The sequence below is a fragment of the Furipterus horrens genome, unplaced genomic scaffold (assembly GCF_987537825.1).
Source record: "Furipterus horrens unplaced genomic scaffold, mFurHor1.1.pri manual_scaffold_3, whole genome shotgun sequence".
Lineage (NCBI taxonomy): Eukaryota > Metazoa > Chordata > Mammalia > Chiroptera > Furipteridae > Furipterus > Furipterus horrens.
The window spans coordinates 54,871,557-54,892,394 of NW_028327173.1; the positions used below are offsets into that span (position 1 = coordinate 54,871,557).

Below are 20,838 nucleotides of genomic sequence, written 5' to 3' on the forward strand. Positions count from 1 at the left end.
GAAGGATCAAGATGAGATCATCCTGGATTTTTTTTGTTCCAATTCCAATGACCAAAGTTCTTAGAAGAGGGCATGCACAAAGACACATAGAGAAGCATGACATGTGAAGACAGAAGCAGAGACTGGAGTGATGGAGCTAAAAGCTAAAGATGGCAAGAATTGCTGAGAATCATCAGAAGTTGGAAGAGACAAGCAAGGATTTTTCCCTAGAGCCTTTAGAGGGAATATGAACCTCTTATCCCTTGGTTTTAGACTTTTGGCCTCCAGAACTGTGAAAGAATAAATTTCCATTGCATTAAGCCACCAATTTGGGGGACATTTTTATGACAGCTCAGGAAAATAGAATTTTAAAAATATCTGAGCAGAGACATCACTGGCTGAATATGAAGGAGAGAGAGAATGAATTTCACAGAACCATTTCAGGTAAGTTACCAAACAAACAGCAACAAAAACAGCAAGAACAATAATCTTCAAGAAGAAAAATTCAAAGTCCAGAATCATAGTTGCTCTAATACATGATCTAAAATATTCAGTTTAAAAATAAAATCCTCAAAAGACACATAAAGAAACAAGAAAGGGTGAACCATATTCAGAGGGGAAAAAGGGCCATCAAACCCACTCCTAGGAATCTACTCAAAAGAAAGGAAAACAGATGTCTACATAAAAACTTGTATTTGTATATTCATAATAGCATGATTTCTAATAGTCTCAAAAGTGGAAACAATACAAATGTCCATCAACTGGGGATAGATAAATAAAATATGCTACATCCATGTGATGGGAAATATGTAAATGTATTCAGTGATATAAGAAGAGAGCAGCTATTGATAGATACTACAAATGCAAGACTCTCAAAAACATTATGCTAAGTGAAAGAAGACACCAAATACTACCTATATATAATTTCATTTATAAGAAATGTGCAGAAAAGGCAAATCTTTAGAGACTGGAAGCAGGTTAGTGGTTGTCTGATGCTGGCTTTAAGGATGGGGATTAACTGCTAATGGGCTCAAGGAAATTTTAGAAGTAATGGAGAGGTTCTAAAACTAGTTTTTGATAGATAATGGCTACACAACCTTAGAAAGCTCCCCCAAATCAGTGAATTGTCCTTAGAAGGAATGAAGATTATAGAAGTAAGTTATACCTCAATAAAGATATTTTAAAACACTAAAAAGAATCTATATGTAATAACAAAACAAAAAATAGTTACTATAAGTCCCAGTACAATGAAATGCTTTAGTTTAAGTGTAGAATAAGAGCCACAGCCATCAAAAGAAATAGATAACACAGAATAAAAGTCAGCTGAGAAAGTTTCACAGCCTTATTCTGAATTTTAAAGAATGGGGAAGATTTGAATTTAAAATCCTATTTTGAATTTGAAATCCATTGTCCAATTGCAGACAAAGGAAATATCACACAAAAAGATAACAGAATTGGGAAGGTGGGGGGAGTAATGTGGAATGTACAAATAGGTACAATAGAATCAGGTCTGGAAATATGAGAAAATGGAGCAGAAAAGGAAATTATAAGATGGCCAGAAACCAGTTACTTTATTCTTTGTATCCACATGAACCCAACAGGACAAGGTTCGCCTTGTTTGAAATGATGAACATGGGAAATCAAAATGTCTGTGAAGAACTGCATTCTTCACAAGTAGCAGAGATTTTCAGTGACTTCCTAGGTATAGATAATAAACAATCAACATGTGGCTTGATGTCAAACCACAGACATAATGAATTACTGTGGGAATAAAAGATGCATTTGCCACATTATTAAATAATTAATTTTATTGTTATGTCCCATCCAAAAGCAAGACAAGTTAATGAATGCCACATTTTTAATGAGTTTACTGCTCCAAGCATAATGTTAAATGTGTTTTTTTTAACAGAAATTTTCTAAAAAACTACTCACATTTCACTGAATCTTGCACAGCTTCGATTTGTAAAAAGGGCAGATTCTTTTCAGTTCAGCTAAATTGCTAAGATTGCTTAACCACAAGTCAATTCTGAGCCATTGCACTTTTCAATTTTGAATGCTTACTTTCCTGACAATGAAGGGAAAGCTGAGACAAAATTATTGTGTGGACAGGATTCAATTATTTAAGTCCCCATTCCATCCTATTACTCAAGACTGTCCAATGACATAACAAAACAACAGTCCCAGGATCAATCTGTATGTAGAATATCACTTAACCAAGTAACTCTTTCTCATAGCATTTGGTTTTGCATATTAATCACAGAGTGTATATAGTCTCCCAGAAACTCATTCAGCTAAGTCGTGTTCTTTTTTCATTTGTATGTACCATGTTTTCCAGCAGTCAAATAGACATTATATATGCATTTTCTTGAATAAAAAGTGATCGAAGACCCAGAAAGAGTTTTATTATGTTAATTCCAACTTTAGACTATAGCTAGTTTCAGCAATTCTTCTAAATTAATGGTTGGAAGTTATAGTGTTAAAAAATAAGTGCATGTATCTATGCTACTATCATGAACAGTTTCATTATGAAAATGTCAGAAGAACTTTGCTACTGAAAATAGCTCACTGGGGCTGGATAGTCCTAAGCAAAGGTCCTGCACCTAGTCAGGGGTTCAGAATATTCTCTTGATCCTGCCCAGAACTGCAGATGTGCCCTTGGGAAGCCTGTACCTCTGGACTCCTCTCATTTTCCTCAACTACAAAATGGAAAGAATGAACTTTCAAATGTTATAAATAAGTCTACATATCAAGAATATCGAAGACAGAGGTATAGGTAGGCACGGCTTGCTTTTTGCACAAGCACAGCAAAAATTACAACTATACTACAGAACTATACTACAAATATCACCCAGATTCATCAGAAAATCAAGCTGTATGGAAGTCCGACAATCAAGGAATTAAAGAAGCCACATTCATCCAAAGAGTTAGGAGAGGCAAAGACTCCAAATGGGTAGAGGTACATGATGAATAAAAATTGGGAGAAATCTCTCAAGAGCAAGGGATCCCAGGCTTCCAGTCAAGATGGAGGCCGAGACAGACATGCTGCATCTCCCTCCACAACTAAGAAGAAATAAAACTACTTCAAAACTAGAGACAATGAGAAGTTCCAGAAAATTGAGTTCCATGGGAGTTCAACAAAGATAAAAGAAGAAAAACTCACCCAGACTGGTAGAAGGGGTGGAGCCAGGGCTGAGAAGATGTGGTGTAGTGGCGGCAGCAGTGATGGCAGTGACGATCGCAGCATCAGGCCAGCGGATAGCATAGTTACACATTTTAAATAGTTGGGAGGGACAACTAGGGAGCACTCCCAGCACCAGACCAGACCCCTCCCCTACATACACAACATGGTGAAACTGGTCATGCCTCACTGAAGAATACCTAATCCTTCACCCCTTACAACATAACAAATGTGACAGTTCTGCCCAAGACACAGAAGCAAACAAACACAGGCAACTGCGGTGATGGCAGCGGGATGGCAGTAAGCACAGACACCCGTATTTAAGGGGAGGCAAGAAGCGCCTGGGGAGCACCCCCAGCTGCAGACCAAACTTGTCAGCTCGCGATTCCAGCGCTGGGGAAGGCAGACCCTCATTGCCTCGGATTATGAGTGCCAGAGAATGTGGGGATGAAGGAGGAGGCTCCTGGGGTCTCAGCAGAGAGTGAACAGCATGAATCCATCTTGGACCCCCACCCCCACAAAGTGCCACAGTGTGGTGAGAAAGGTTGCCTGGTAGTGATGAGTGCACAGGGCTCCGCCCCCTATTGCATAGGAGGTGTGACAGCCCCACCCAGGAAGCAAATGCAAACACAAAACTGTCAGGATGGCACAGATCTTGATAGAGATCCCAATGACGCAGCTGACCAGACAGCAAATATCTAATCTAACAAAGCAGCAGATAGAAAATCTTTCTGAGGCACAGTTCAGAGCTTTGGTTATAAACATGCTTATAGACTTAACAGCAGATCTTAAACAAGACAGGGAAGGAATGAAGGCTAGTCCCGCTGAAATAAGTGCAAACACATATGAAACTAGTGGTGAGGGAACAAAAACCAGGGATCAAATCAACAAATCGGAACATAAGGAAGGAACAGACAGTCAACCAGTGCAGAAAGAGAAAATGAAAAGTGAGGGAAATGAGGAGAGGCTCAGAAACTTATCAGACAGCTATAAGTGGGCCAGCATCCGAATCATAGGGTTGCCAGAAGGTGAAAAAAAAAAAAATTTGAAAAATTATGTGAAAAAATATTGAAGCAGAACTTTTGTAACTTGGGGAAGGAAATAGATTTACAGGTCCAGAAAGCACAGAGAGTTCCAAAACAACTGGACCCAGGGAGAACCACACCAAGACATTATAATCAAAATGTCAAAAATTAAGGATAAAGAGAGAATCTTAAAAATAGCAAGAGAGAAGAAGAGAATTATGTACAAACATATCCAAATAAGACTCTCGGCTGATTTCTCAAAAGAAACTCTGCAGGCTAGAAGGGACTGGTAAGAAATATTCAAAGCAATGAAAAGCAAAAACCTACAACCACGATTACTCCAGCAAAGCTGCCATTCAGAATAGAAGGGCAGGGAAAGTGCTTCCAGGACAAAGAAAAACTAAAGGAGTTCATCAGATCCAAATCACTGTTATATGAAATGTTAAAGGGACTTGTTTAGGAGAAAGAGGATCAAAACTATGAACATTAAAATGAAAACTATATCACAATAACCAACAACAGAAGCTAGGGAATCGAAACAAAGGCAAACTAAGTAGGCAACGAGAGTGGATAAGAATTATAGGTATGGGGAACATATCGTAGGGAGGTCAGCAGGGACAGGGAAGGCGGGAAAGGGAGGGAGATGATAAAGGAATTAAGAAGCATAGTAAGAGGGAGTGGAGTAGATAGGAAGTTGTTGAGAAGAACTATATGCACAACCAATGGGCATGGACTAAAGAGGGGGAGACAACTGGAGGGAGGGGGTCACTGTGTGGAGGGGAACAAAGGGAAAATAAATTGGAACAAGTATAATAACATAATCAATAAAGCATATTTTTAAAAAATGAGGAGAGGCTTAGGAACATGCCAACATCTGAACTACAGGGTCGCCAGGAGAAGAGGAAGAGCAAGGAATTGAAAACTTATATGAGAAAATATTGGAGGAAAACTCTCCAAATTTGGCAAAGGAAAAAGACATACAAGTCCAGGAAGCACAGAGAGTCCCCAAAAAGCTAGACTCAAAAAGGACCACACAAAGACACCTCATAATTAAAATTCCAAAGGTTCAAGATAAAGAGAGAATCTTAAAAGCAGCAAGAGAAAAGCAGAGAGTTACCTACAAAGGGGTGCCTAAAGGACTATCAGCTGATTTCTCAAAAGGAACTTTGCAAGCAAGAAGGGACTGGCAAGAAGTATTCAATGTGATGAAAAGCAATGACCTACAACCAAGAGTAGTCTATCCAGGAAAGCTATCATTTAGAATGGAAGGGCAGATAAAGTGCTTCCCAGACAAGGTCAAGCTAAAGGAGCTCATCATCACCAAGCCATTATTATATGAAATGTCAAAGGGACTTACTTAAGAAAAAGAAAATCAAAACTATGAACACTAAAATAACAACAAACTCACAACTATCAACAACTGAATCTAAAAAATAAAAACAAAATTTAACTAAGCAAATCAGAATAGGAACAGAATCAGAGGTACAGGGATCATTTGGAGGGTCATCAGCTGGGAGGGGAGAGGGGGAGAAATTGGGAAATGGTTCAGGGATTAAGAAGCATAATTGTTTGGTACAAAATAGACAGAGGGAAGTTGAGAATAATATAGGAAAGAGTGAAGCCAAAGAACTTATATGTATGACCCATGAACATGAACTAAGGGTGATGGAGGGAAGGGGGATACTGGGCAAAGGGGAGCAAAGGGGAAAAAATTGGGACTACTGTAACAACATAATCAATAAAATATACTTAAAAAAAGAACAAGGGAACCCAGCCCCACAGCAGACTACCCAGCCCAGGGTTCCAGCAACAGGAAGATAAGTCCCCCTAACTTCTGGCTGTAACAACCAATGAAAGTAAGGATGGCAGAAGAAACTGTGGGATTCCTCAATGTCCCACAACAGACTTAGGACTTACACAGATTCACTCCCTCTGGGCTCCAGCACTAGGGTAGCAGCTGGAAGAGCAACAGTGACACATGGAGAGAAACTGAAGTGTCTGACATCAGGGTGAATGCTGAAGAACAGCTACCTCCTGGACAAAAGTTGAGAGGTCACGCAATGGCCATAGTCCCTTTCCTAAACCCCTGCCACACAGAGCCACAGAGCAGGGACACCATATCTGAGACTCCATGAACCTGGTTCACAGAGGTTGCACACCCCTGGTCATTACCTAAGGCTCTGCCCCATCCAACTTACTAGTGTGCTTTTCTTCAATAAGCCACCCTACTAAGACTGGGAGTTAAAGCAGCTCTATCTAATACATAGAAACAAACACAAGGAGGCTGCCAAAATGAAGAGACAAAGAAATGTGGCCCAAATGAAAGAACAGAACTAAACTCAAGAAGAAGAACTAAACAAAATGGAGATAAGCGATCTATCAGAAGTAGAGTTCAAAACACTGGTTATTAGGATGTGCAAGAAACTCATTGGGTACTTCAACAGCATTAAAAGACCTAGGCAGAAATGAAGGTTACACTAAGTGAAGTAAAGAAAAATTTATAGGAAACCAACAGTGAAGTGGATGAAGCCAAGAATCAGATCAATGATTTGGAACATAAGGAAGAATAAAACATTCAATCAGAACAGCAAGGAGAAAAAAGAAATAAAACTAGGACAGACTAAGGAGCCTCTGGAACAACTTCAAATGTACAAATTTAAATGTGCCAGAAGGAGAAGAGAAAGAGCAAGAAATTGAAAATGTATTTGAAAAAATAATGAAAGAAAATGTTCCTAATTTGGTGAAGGAACTAGACATACAAGTCCAGGAAGCACAGAGAGTCCCAAACAAGTTTGACCCAAAGAGGACCACACCAAGACACATCATAATTAAAATGTCAAAGGTTCAAGATAAAGAGAGAATCTCAAAAGCAGCAAGAGAAGAGAACCACCTACAAAGGAACTCCTGTATGACTGTCAGCTGATTTCTCAAAAAAAAAAAAAAAAGTTTCAGGCAAGAAGTGGCTGGCAAGAAGTATTCAAAATGATAAAAAGCAAGGACTTACAACCTAGATTACTCTATCTATCTATCATTTAGAATTAAAGGGCAGATAAACTGCTTTCAGACAACATAAAGCTAAAGGAGTTCATCATCACCAAGCCATTATTATATGAAATGTTAAAGGGACTTATTTAAGAAGAAGAAGAAGAAGAAGAAAGAAAGAAAGAAAAAAAAACTATGACCATTACAATGGCAATAAATTCACAACTATCAACAAAAATCTAAAGAAAAAATAAACAAGCACAACAGAAACAGAATCATAGATATGGAGATCATTTGGAGGGTTATTGGTTGGAAGGAGGAAGGGGAAGCATGGCAAAAAGTTCAGGGATTAAGAAGTACAAATCGATAGGTACAGAAGAGACAGGGGGATGTTAAGAACACTACAGAGTAGCTGAAGAACATATATGCAGGACCTATGGACATAAACGAAGGTGGGGAGTGGTGGTTGCTAGAGGGAATTGGGAGTACCAGGTAGAGGGGGGCAAAAGGAGAAAAATTGGTACAACTGTAATAGCATAATCAATAAAATATGTTTTTAAAAAGCAGAAAAAGAACACCCACATATAAATATTTCTTTTAATTAGTGAAAACTATTACTTTTTAAATAGAGCTTCTCAAGCAAGGAAATCACAAGTGCAGGGTGGACAAAAGTAGGTTTACAGTTGTGAGTACTTGAAACAGTTTATTCTTGTATTATTATTTACTTTGTATTTTTTCCGTATGAATACCCCTGTATAATCCTTTAACAACTGTTCCTTTTAATTGCTGTCCCACAGATTAAATATTAAAAAAGAAAACACTTTTGTAAAATACGTGAATCCTCATATGGAATATAAAAATGATTATATGCTAAAGAATGGGAGCAGAGTTTGCCACCTCAAAACATGTCTCTCTAGTATAATATGAACTAGTTGTGGTGGGGGAGACTTAGCTGAGCCTAAATATCAAGGTTCACTCTGTGTTCCCTTGTCTCTGAACATTTGCATTTCCACCTCCATGTGTATTGCATTCTTACCCTTTGAAGTCCCAGACTCCTACCTCGTCTCCTTAGTTCAGAAAGGCATATAAGCCTCAAATGCCCTATTTGTCTCTGGGCCCTATATTCTTATGGGATACCCATGTGAATATATGACATCTGCCTGGAAAAAAGTACAACCATTGTTAATATAACAACAGTTTATGCAACATTGATGTTACCTGGCAGCCAAAGAGAGTGGACTAGAATGCATGTACAAACAATGAAAACTTCACTATACTAGTCAGTGGGGTGGTAGATGCCATTGAGCGAGCATGTGTACTGTGTGGCCATCAATTCAAAATGACTGAGCAAATAGAGTAATGAATCTGTGCCGAATTTAGCATCAAGCTTGAACATTTCTCTGCAGAAAATATTTGCAAGATTCAGAAGGCTGCAGCTATGAGCAACTAGGACTGGCAGCTCCATCACGACAATGCACCTACCTGTTCACGCATCATGTCTCATGCAGAATTTTGGTGAAAAATCAAATAACCCAGGTGACACAGTCCCCCTATGGCTTAGATTTGGCAACATGTGACTTCTGGCTTTTCCCAAAACTGAAATTACCTTTGAAAGGGAAGAGATTTCAGGCCTTCAATGAGATTGAGGAAAATGTGACAGGCAGCTATGGTAACTGGAAGAACTGTGTGAGGTCCCAGGGTGCCTACTTTGAAGGGGACTGAGCTGCCATTGTCCTATGTACAGTGTTTCTTGTATCTTGTATCTTCTTCAATAAATGTCTATTTTTCATAGTCTGTGGCTGGATACTTTCTGGACAGGCCTTGTATATAATTAAATTTGTTTTTTTTCTTTTATCAATCTATCTCGCATCAATTTAATTTTTAGAGCAGCTAGAACTTAAAAGTGTAGAAGAAAAATGTTTCCTCCCAACACTAACAAACATGGATTTATGATCAAATGGAAGTGTAAATATACTAAATGCATTTGGCTAAATTCTGCACCATGTTATTTAGGTGTGATTCACCTTGAAGTTTATTGAATTTGTGATTTTATCTCAACATACTTCAAAAGAATAAATAGCCAATCTGGTATTTTTCTCTTAGAATAATATATAAAATATTTCATTGTGGCAAGCCAAATAATTACCTTGTAATTGGGGGGACAATTTATTTGTGCAACATTTTAGTAATCATATATCTCTATCCCCAAATTAATCTGTTACTGGGTTAAATCATTCCACATCCGTTCTTTCACAATCTGTAGGAGTAATTGCTGCTCCACTTTCAATCATGAAGCAGTAAATCGTGATTTACTTTGAGGCAGCTGGTTTATAAATTCTTGGATATGCATAATCTCATAAAGAAATTGAAGTCATTTTGGTATCAATAATAGTTTATCTATAACATTAACTTCAAGCACTTAAAAACAATTCACAGTTCATCGTATACCTTTTTCAAGTAGTTTGCCTTTGTAGACACACAGGTTTTCCCCACCACAGTGCTGTTGATAAACTTTTATTTCATCCCGGAAGTCTGGATGATCATAAGATAGGTGCACATTTTTCCCCAAATAGATCATTGTAATCGCTGCATTACTATGCAGTGGTGTTTTAGTAATCCTCCTTGAATCCTAGAATTAAAAAGCAGGGTTTATTAACTAATTACCTTCTAATCAGAGTGTGAGGACATTGTAATATGAAGAGTAGAAAAGGCTGTTTTTAGGTATTTAGAAAACAAAACCTTTATAAAACATCAATCTACACAGTGCACAAAAAGTGAAGCCCATTACAAAATATATCCCTCTACCAATTAAAACATGTACAATTTGGTTTTGCATTTTTAATTAAATGCTGGGAACTTGAACAAAATTTACCTTTGATTTTACGTGTGTGTACACCTGTGTTTTACATACAACCATAATGTCAAAGATGCTAAGAGGAAACTGCTCTTGGTTCTTTTTTTCTCAAAAAATTTTTTCACTTCTGGTTAAGATGGCAGCATAGGCAGACATGACTCACCTCTTCTTACAACCACATCAAAATTACAACTAAAATATAGAACAACCATCACTCAGAACCATCAGAAATATAGTTGAACGGAAGTTTGAAAACTATAGAATTAAAGAAATCACACCCATCCAGGATGGTAGGAAGGGCACAGATGCAGAATGGGCTGGTCCCACACCCATGTGTGATGGATAAAAATTCAGAAGGGTTATTTCAGGAACAAGGAGTCCCAACCCCAGCCAAGGGTTCTAGTGCCAGGAAGATAAGTCCCCACAACTTCTGGCTGCAAAATCCAGCAGGGATTGAGTCAGTGGAAGAAACTGCTGGAGCCCCAAGTAGTTATCTCTTAAAGAACCCACACATGGACTCACCTACTTGGACTCACTGCCTCTAAACTCTAGCACTGAAGCAGCAACTTAAAAGGCACCAATGGTATAGAGGGAGAAACTGAAGTGATTGGTATCAAGGCAAGCAGAGACCATTGTCCCTTTGCTAAACCCTCCCCTCACAGAACCGGCAAGCTGGTGCCATATCTGAGACTCCACCAACCTGGCTAACACTAATCCACCTTGGAGATCCCCAGAGACTCTGCCCCACCCAACTTATGGGCCCACCCAAGCTACTTTTCCATATGAATAGGTCTTGGCTCATGCTTCACAACTTCCCAAATTCTATCAAACGAGCAACAGCTGATTTCAGTGAGTCCCAGGTCTGGCACTAGCAGCAGACAGTTTAGATTCACAGCTTGGCTTCATCTGAGAATCTTCAAGCCCAGCACAAGTAGCAATCATCTCAGAGTGCTTTGCAGTTCAGGCAGCATGCCCCAGGCAAAACACAGGTGGGTGCTGACTTTGACCACCCAGAAAACTTCAGGGCCAGCACACCCAGTAGACAGCTATAGACCACATCAGAACGCCACCATGAAATGGAGATAAGCAATCTATGAGATGCAGAGTTCAAAACACTGGTTATAAGGGTGCTCAAGGAACTTAGTGAGTACCTCATCAGCATAAAAAAGACCCAGTCAGAAACGAAGAATAGACTAACTGAAATAAAGAACAATTTACAGAGAAACAATTGTAGAGTGGATGAAGCCAAGAATCAAATCAATGATTTGGAACATAAGGAAGCAAAAAACAACCAACCAGAACAAAAAGAAAAAAGAATCCAAAAAACAAGGGCAGTGTAAGCAGCCTCCGAGATAATGTCAGGCATTCCAATATTTGTAACATAGGGGTGCCAGAAGGAGAAGAAAGAGAGCAAGAAATTGGAAATCTATTTGAAAAAATAATGAAAGAAAACTTCTCTAATTTAGTGAAGGAAATAGACATGCAAGTCCAGGAAGCACAGGGAGTCGCAAACAAGATGGATTCAAAGAGGCCCACTCTAAGACACATCATAATTAAAATGCCAAAGGTTCAAGATAAAGAGAGAATCTTAAAAGCAGCAAGAGAAAAGAAGTTAGTTACCTACTGGGGAGTTCCCATAAGACAGTCAGTTGATTTCTCAAAAGAAACTTTGCAGGCTAGAGGGGATTTGCAAGAAATATTCAAAGTCACACAAAGCAGGGACCTATAGCCAAGATTGCTCTACCCAGCAAAACTATCATTTAGAATTGAAGGGCAGATAAAGAGCTTCCCAGGCTAGAAAAAAACTAAAGGAGTTCATCATCACCAAATCATTATTACATGAATTATTAAAATGACTTATTTAATAAAAATAAGATCAAAACTATGAACAATAAAATAGCAAAAATTACATATCTATCAACAATTGAATCTGTAAAACGAACTAAGAAAGCAAGAAGAACAGAGACATAATCATGGATACGGACAATGTTTTTATGGTTAACGGATGAGAGGGGGTGAGGGAGAATGGGTGAAGAGGTAAGGGGATTAAGAAGTACAAATAGGTAGTTACAGAATAGCCATGGGGATGTAAAGGACAGTATAGGAAGTGGAGAAGCCAAAGAACTTAACCCATGACCCATGGACATGACCAATGGTGTGAGAATTGCCTGAGGGAGAAGGGGCTGCTGAGTGGAAGAAGATAAAGGAGGAAAATAAGAAAAACTATAATAGCATAATCAATAAAATATAATTTTAAAAACTCAAATCAAATTAAATAAATGTTAGTGACATCATTTTATTCTAATTTGAACTAACATTGTTTGTGATTTAGCAATTGTTTTTGTAATTGAGTGCTCTAGCTTTCCACTTCAGCACTGACATCTGAACTTATTCTGAGGCACACATGTGATTCCCTGCATGGTCACTGAGGATTAGGGAGAGTGTATGTGCTTAGAACTATTCAGTTTCACAGGAGGCACTCAATTTAATTTAAAAAAGCATTATTAATATGATTTTAAATATCCAATACACCCAACAATTTAAAAAATCACCTCATAAACTTCATATTCTCTGCTGTTGATCAATTTAAGGAATTTATAAAATAAACAAACTTAAATTCCAGAGATTAAAAGTAATGTCCTATCTCTTACTTTCTATCTCACATAACCTGAAGTATTTTCACAGTAGTGAATGAACATAGTATTTGCCTAACTTTTAGGAGGAAGACGAGGAAAGACATAGAAAAGGGAAGAGGAGGATGAGGCAGAGAAATAGGAATGGCTCACTGGGAGATGAGCAAAAATATTTTGACTTCTAGCATCATACAGAGGCCAAGCATTATTTTCAACTAACTCCACTTTTCTAAAAATCGATTTTTAGCTAAATTAAAAATGTGAAGAGACCAACTTTTAGTGAATCCAAAGCAATTATTTGAGTTTGATTTTACTGAATTACAGATGCCTTGGAAGCATGCATTTATTTTTTAAGCATAGCAAAGCTGCAATAAAAATTTCTGAAGGAACTACTAAAACATTTCCATCTCCAAACTCGTCTCCTTCCACCTCAGAGAATTTTTTTCTCAATCAATTCCATTTCTCTGAAGTAAAACCCTGAGGAAGTAATTGTGATAAGTGAAATTCTACCAATGACAGTCTGAAAAGTGTAAATAGAGGGGAGTTGTGAGGTTTAAAATGTAAGCAAATTATCTTGCCTGGGGACACACGGAGCTCCCAAACAGAAATATTTCAGGGACATCAAGAGCCATGAAGGTAAATCAGGAAATCAGATAATTCTTTGCAGATTAGAAACATCTCCCTGAGTCATAGTTGAAAGCAACAGGATGATGCCAAGCCTGGCTCCTAGCTGTGAAATTATCCCACATTTCCTTTTGCCTGGGCAGCCGTGGAGCTGCAACATCCATGTGTACCGCCCAATGCAAAATCACCAGCCTAAGGCATATCCGGCTCCGAGCTCCCACTGGAACATTTCATGATAAAACGGAAGAAATAAAAGCATCCCCCTTGTTAAGCAATACTTTCTAAAGTGGCTTGAATTCAGAGGCAGTCCTGTGAGCTTCCGGAAGATAAGCACTACATAAATACAATGTAATAGTGGGATTGGAGTGAAGGAAAGCCTGCCTTATATGTACAAAATGAGAATTGGGAAAAGGAACATTTAAAAATAAAATTTTAAAAATGGCAGCTCTTCACCCTTTTCATTTATTTTATTCATATTCTTTTTTTCTGCTAAAATGTATTCCTGATAGCAACATTTCTTTTCTCCTGGGTCTAGTCACTTCATTCCTTTAAAAAATATTCCCTTATTATTGCCACCAAATAACCTTTCCTGGGTTCTAACGGAAGGCCCAAGTGACAGCTCATGATTAAATAGGTGTACTAGGAAACGAACAATTGTTTCTTTCAGTTGACTAAATTGCCTCTATACTTATCATCTTCCAAGGTTATAATGACCCCAGACTGATCAAACTTGAACAGGCTTTCACGGCCCTTTCTGCTATCCTCAAGCAAGAGTCAAAGCCATCTATTAAAGTTCAGCTCCATTTTTTTCTTATTCCAAAGTAGATATTTATTTATTAAGAATTATTTAGTTTCTGCATAAAAATCACCGGTGTTCTGCATTAGGTTTTTAAAACACATGAATTCTTTGGGAGCACCTCTATTCACCTTACTACTTTAAAAAGTGCAGCCCTTTCTGGAGCAAGGAAGGACAGTTAAGAACAGCAGCAAGGCCTCATAGCCCTGTACAACCAAGGGTTATCTTTCTGACTTCCTTCTCCAGTTACTTTTAATTCTCCTCATTTCTTTTCAGATTTTTCAGGCAAGTACAAGCTGAGCTGACAAACAGCAAGAGCACTGAGTGATTAATCAGTTAGCTATTATATATTTGTAATATTTAGCATTCGGTTGATATATGTTTTTACTGGGATCTCTTGTATCCCTGCCCAGGCCTGTGTGGAGTCAACGTAAGACATGTCTATCGATGTCAAAGTGCATATACTTGTTAATAGTGTTGGGCAGCAATTTCTTTCCATTCATGTAGCCAAACTCTGGTGAACTGTGGACATCATAAAGTCTTACCTGGACCACTGCAATAAACTTCTGTTTAGTAGGGTAACCATAGAACTTATGATCCAAACTAGGACATAGTTAAAGAGATGTTACTGATAACAATGCTAGAAAAAAAATGAACATTAACTTGACCTATTCCAGGAAAGCTGAGATGCATGCTTACCCTACTAACTGGCTTCCCTGATTCTATCCTGATGTCCCTCAAAATCTCCTTCCTCCTGGATATCAGAGTGAGCTCCTGTCATTAAATAGATCATATGACTTTCCTGTTAAAGTCCTCCGGTGAGTCCTGCTGTCTAGGAGATGAGGTCTGCATTCCTCAGACAACATAAAATGTCTTATATTATTTAACTCCAACTGTCTTTCAGCTATTGAGGTTTCTTGTGTTACCTTAAAAGGTCCAGCAACTGAACTCACTGTAGGGGCACAACACTACCAACCTGTTTTTAATCTTCAGACGTATAGAACTGTGTAAGTTACATGACACTGAAACTATTTTCTTGTATTCCTGTCTCAGCAGACAGGGACAATGTCTTACTTATCTTGATGCCCCCTATGTCTTGCTAGTGCTGCTGCCTAGTAAGAGCCTAATAAACATTGGTCTGATTGGACACAGACATGGAACTGTTAAAGATTCCAGATTTTGTCCTTTGCTGAGACAAAGCTATTAGTAAGTTGACTCCACCCTAAATCAGAAGCTTTCTATAATTCATAGGAAATTGATAAAAATCAGAACATAAAAACTGATTCGCAGCATCCAGTTAAACTGAATGACACCTTTGGTGATTAAGCATTGATAAGATTAACAAAAATCCTGACCATAAAAAGTGTCGGGCAGTCCTCATGTTGACTCTGATGGCCTCCGATAGAAAACAATTCTGACAGGAGCCAGAAAAAGTATGTTACAAAGTTAATGTCCTAAAGGTTCAGGAAGGAACTGGTTATAACAGAAACATAGAGCACCCTCACTGTGCTCATTGGGTTCTTACCTTTCTATTCTTTCTCACTGGTTTTTCCTTGTTCTCTCCTCCTCCCTTTTTTGCTTTATCACGCTTCCTCTTTCCACTCTCCTCCTACCCATTTCTTACTGCTCTGTAACCCATATCGCATGCCTATTCCTGCCATGCTCGCAAACAATGCATTCCTTCTGAGGTATCAGAGCTCCAAATTTTGAGGATGCTGAATTGACACATGTGCCCTCACTTCATTTCCCTCAACAAAATAAATTCAGTAACTCTGCTAAGAGCTAGAAATTATCCACGTGCAATTTGCTTTGAGTAAAAGGCCCCCAAATCTGACCCTGTTAGTAAAAAGGTGTTCTCTTAAACTCCAGCTGCCACGGGTACCCAGAAGCGTCTTTGGTTCTTCCTTTTTCCCAGAGTTTTATTTCACAATGCCATCTACTAAGATATTTGATTGTTGAATTGGATTTTTAAACTGTTTTTCAAGTCCTTTTAGTTATGTAGTTACCAAACTGCAGCACTAATTTTAAGCAAAAACATTGTTTAAAGTCTTCATCTGAAATAAATCAACCCCACTTTGAGATATGTTGAATAATCATGCATTAAAATCATGTCGATGTTTTCCTTTTTTATTCTCAAATCTGAGTCCACTGGTGAGAAAAGCAACACTAAAACATACCAAGGTAATGTACTGACTAGAATGAAAACTGAAAACATATTTTTAAAAATAATTCAAACAGAAGAAATGCACAATTTCTCTAGCAAAGATAATATTTGTTTTGCTTTACTTGTTGGAGAAAAGGGGTCTATATCAGGGAAGTATAAATAATTTCCATGATATTTTCCTCAGGTAAAAAATATAATTGAGTTTATTTTTCATACAGGTAATAAAGCAATACTTATTTATGAACAAAGTACTAATAAATATTTGATTAAATGTAAACAAAATCAAATGCCTGTCCTCAACAAGCTTCATCATCTAGGCCTAGAAGAATAATAAATGTACTAAGCAGAATACAGTAAGGGATATTAGAAAAGTGACAAAGTCCTTTTGAAGAAAGGAAGAGATGTGATTCTATTGCAATGTATAGAAATACACTGTAAAGTGCAAAGCCTTTGGGAGGATCTGGGAAAGGTATGATCTCATATTCTTCTTATCTGTCAGACACAGGTAATTCATAAAAAAAAGAACATTTGCCTTTCTAATAAAAATATCAGAAGTCTAACTGGTATCTGTGTTGAAGAAATGCCTGATCAATTACAATTACAATCATCAAAGATTTGAGAGAAAAAGTCTTGTAAATAAACCCCACATAATTTTGATTCGAAGATGACAGATGTGGGCTCTCAGTATCCGTCTCCTGGGTGTGCATAGCCAACAACTAGTTACGAGACCTCATGCAGGTTATTTCACCATTCTTGCCTCAGGTTCCTTATTTTTAATGTGAAGAAGTGATTTTCTCTTTCTTTGGTTTACTGTATGTATTAAATGTGAAAAGGGTATCTAAAACATTGATCGAAACTCCCAGCACATGGTAATGGTCCACTAAAGAGAAAGTATAATGTTTGTTGTCGTCATTCAATATAAACTTCTCTGTTTTATTAAAAGTTAGAAAAAGGCCAAAACATAATAGCATGTAATTGAGAATAAAAGAATAGAGATGATTTAAAAGTGGGTAAATTTCTGGCAGAAAGGCATGAACAGAGCACACAGTTCAGAGGCAGGTAAGTGGTGGACCAAATGTTGAGAGTGTAGGGAGCAATTCAGTTTGTCTCGGATAAGAGCGGAGAGAAAACTGGAAAGGGGTAAAAATCTGGAAGTCCTGAAAATGCCAGTGTACCAAGCATGTCTTTGTATTTCGATATTTTGACACCAGGGCTTAATGACCCTGGGGAGACTACCCCTCGCAGGACTAACCAATTCCTAAAGAGAGTAAATTAATGCCTGAGAGAACTTTTCATATGCAAACTAGTCCAAAGCCCACACCCACCTACCCCCTCTGCTATCTGGCTCTTGAATGCTGGGCCAATATTCCCCCGCCCTAAACACCCCTGGATCAGGTACCAGACAACCTTGGACAGCTGTTACACCCAGAGCCTGCCAAAATTACTCACACTACTCAGTCCTAAGCCTGCTTACCCTGCCTCTCTTGTTCCTGTTCCCAGAAACCACAATAAACGCTTTTGCCTGTGTTTCCTTCACACTCCCTCAGCCTGACTGACCCTGGTCCTTCCCTGTTCTGCCCTGTGTGACATGGTGTGATGGTTACTTTCATCGATCAGCTTAACTGAGTCATGATGCCCAAGTATGTGGTCAAATACTGTTCTGGACAGAACCCTGACTAATAATATACCTGGCATGGCCCGTCCTCTTGGGAACTGTTAAGGGACAAACTGTCACTCCAGTGGCCATCATCTCCTGGTCTATAGATCTCAATGTACCCGGATAACAATAAAACCTACATTTTAACACAGCCAGGCAGAGAAATATACCTGCCCTCATCAGGAAAGAGGAACTAGTGAATTTGCTAAGCAGGGGAGGAGCATGCTGAAAGCTATTCTACAAAGTTAAATTTAACATCATTATGTAGAATCTGTTAATACTGAGACAGACTTCATTTACTCCTCTCCACACACACTTCCTGAGTTTTACCCTCTGCTCCTGCGGACTTCCTACTTATCTTTCAAGGCCCATTCCAAACGCCACCTTCTTTCTGAAGCACTCTCCAATCTCATCACTCAGAATCAATATTTCCTTCCTCTTTGTCCCCATTGTGCTTTATTTATACCGCTATGCTTGTGCTCATCACAATGCATCATGGTTAATTGTACATATTTCTGTCTCTCTTGCTAAACTGCAATCTTCTGAGAACAAGGATTTGGTTTTATTTATCTTGGTCACCTCAGTACCTAGCATAGTGCTTGTCATTATAAATAAAAGCTAAATTGAGCTATTTGTTGATTTAGAGGCGGGACATAAGTAGGTAGATGATTGCAATAGCCTGGTTAAGAGTTAGGTAGCAAGCAGCAGTGAGAATGAAAAAGGATTAGTAGATACATGAGCCATTGTTAAGGTGCAGAGCTATGCTGTCTGACACAGCAGCCACTTGCCATATTTGGCTGTTGGGCACTTGAAAGGTGGCTCATTCAAATGAGAAGTGCTATAAGTATAAAACACTGAAATTAAAGATATGATATTAAAATTTATATAGTACTTCATTACAATTTTCCATATTGATTAAACATTGAAATGATAGTATTTTGATATACTTGGTTAACGAAAATATATTATTAAAATAAATTTCACACATTCTTTTTACTGTTCAAAATGTAGTTATTAAAAACTTAAAATTGCTTTTGTGGCTTACATTACATTTCTATTGGACATTTCTGATTTAGAGGATTTAGCAATTAATTTGATGTGTGATGAAGAGGAAAAAAGGAATCCTTGATTTTGAGCTCAAGTTACTAGACAAAGGGTCATGTTTTATAAGAAGTAAAGCAATTGAACAGAGAATCTGGCTTAAATTGTAGCCATGTCAAATTTGAGGGGCAGTAGGACCTCCTAAACAGGCACTTGGTCTTATTTATCTTGGTAACCTCATTTGAAGTCTAGGAGACCATCCAGATACAGAGAAAGCCCCAGATTAGTTCTTGCATGGAGAAGCTCTTTTCCCTCTCTTTCACAAATCATATAAAAATTCAACAACTTGGTTTGTTTTTTAATTGATAAAGATAATGACTAAGTATGTTTTTATCTGAAAGCTTGCACTATTTATAGGACTATCCACATCTTCAGTAGACTGCTGTGTAGAGTAGATGACAAGCAATCCTGAGGAAGAACACAAAAGATCTGCAGATGGGTGAGATAAACCTCAGAGCAAAGTCTAACTAGTCTCATAGAGTTCATAAAAGCAGTGGAAAGCTCTGCAAGTCCTAAAACAAAATGAAATAAAGCAACAGGGCACAGATGCAATTTGCTGGACTGGGAGATCTACCACACCTCATCATTTGGCTCAATGGATCACCCCCTAGAGACATAGTCCACAGAATCCAGGGACCATGTTCTATATATTCATAGAGCAATCAGTCTTCTACTTCTTTCCTTTTTAAAGAGCATTTAAAGGATGCTTTGGGGTGGTACTCATAAAATAAAAGAATGAATTTGATGTGTGAATTATTCATGAGAGCCACAACCCCTTCAATGAATCATTTCTAGATCAAAATAAAATAAATCCAAATACTAAAATTAAAAGTGCATGAGTCACTCCATTGTGCCAACTTTATTCTATACACCAGGACCCAGGAGCTGATGACAAATCCAACGGTCACCTAGAAAGCTATCAAAGCCATGTGGGAAGATGACCACATCTTGAATAAAAAACAAGTATCAAGATCTAAGCCTATGGTGATGGCTAGATTCAGAGGCAGTGAAGAAGAGATACAAAAAGATAAGACAAGAAAAAAGGAGATGACAAAGAAGCATGAAAACAGAGTTGCATGAAAGGCAAGAGAGGGAAGTTTCAAGGAAGAGTCAATAAAAGCGTAAAATGCTACTGTCTAAGAAAAACTATGGTAAGTAGAAAATAAAAACTAAAATGATAGAAGTAAGCCTAATTATACTATTAAATAAAATAAATGTAATTGGACTAAACTCACTTTTAAAAGGAACAGAGATTCTCAGCTTGAAATAAACATAGAGCACCTATATGTTGCATTAATACATTTAAAGCCTAAAGCTTAAATGTAAAGACATCAAAGACTGAAAATAAAAGAAATATTTATTAAATATTAATCTAAAAAAGTAAGAAAAAGTTCAATACTAATTTAAAGAAAATAACAATTAGCCAAAATAGATTTTAAGGCCCAAAGTAATAAGAGGATCTTTTTTCAATTATTAAAAAAATCACTTAACTCATAAAAAAAGAGTAATCCTAAATCTGAGAGCATAAAACAAGATGTTCTCAACATTTACAAAACAGAACTTGATACTTACGAAACAAAACAAGGAGAAATTGATGAATCTACAATTATAGAGAATGATCATTAGAATTCAGAAACTGGGAGACCATAGAGATTTTTTTAAATGCTAAGAATGTAAAAATATGAATAACATAATTTACATTTCTTATCTATTGGGCATTTATAGAACGCTGTTCTCAAAATTTAGAGAATCACGATCTTTACAAAAACTGAACATATATTAGCCTACAAAGCAAGTCTTCACAAATACCAAAGAACCAAATCATACAGAATAGGAATAAGAGGC

The 20,838-nt window shown here is 37.7% G+C and overlaps 1 protein-coding gene across 1 annotated transcript in view; it reads right to left on the reverse strand.

The window, feature by feature from the left end:
• Window positions 1-20,838, reverse strand: part of ERICH3 (glutamate rich 3) — a 124,678-nt gene that overhangs the window by 45,446 nt on the left and 58,394 nt on the right. The window contains exon 8 of the mRNA XM_090271681.1: window positions 9,613-9,793. Within this exon, the coding sequence (XP_090127807.1) occupies window positions 9,613-9,793 (181 nt within the window). The remainder of the gene's footprint in view (window positions 1-9,612; window positions 9,794-20,838) is intronic.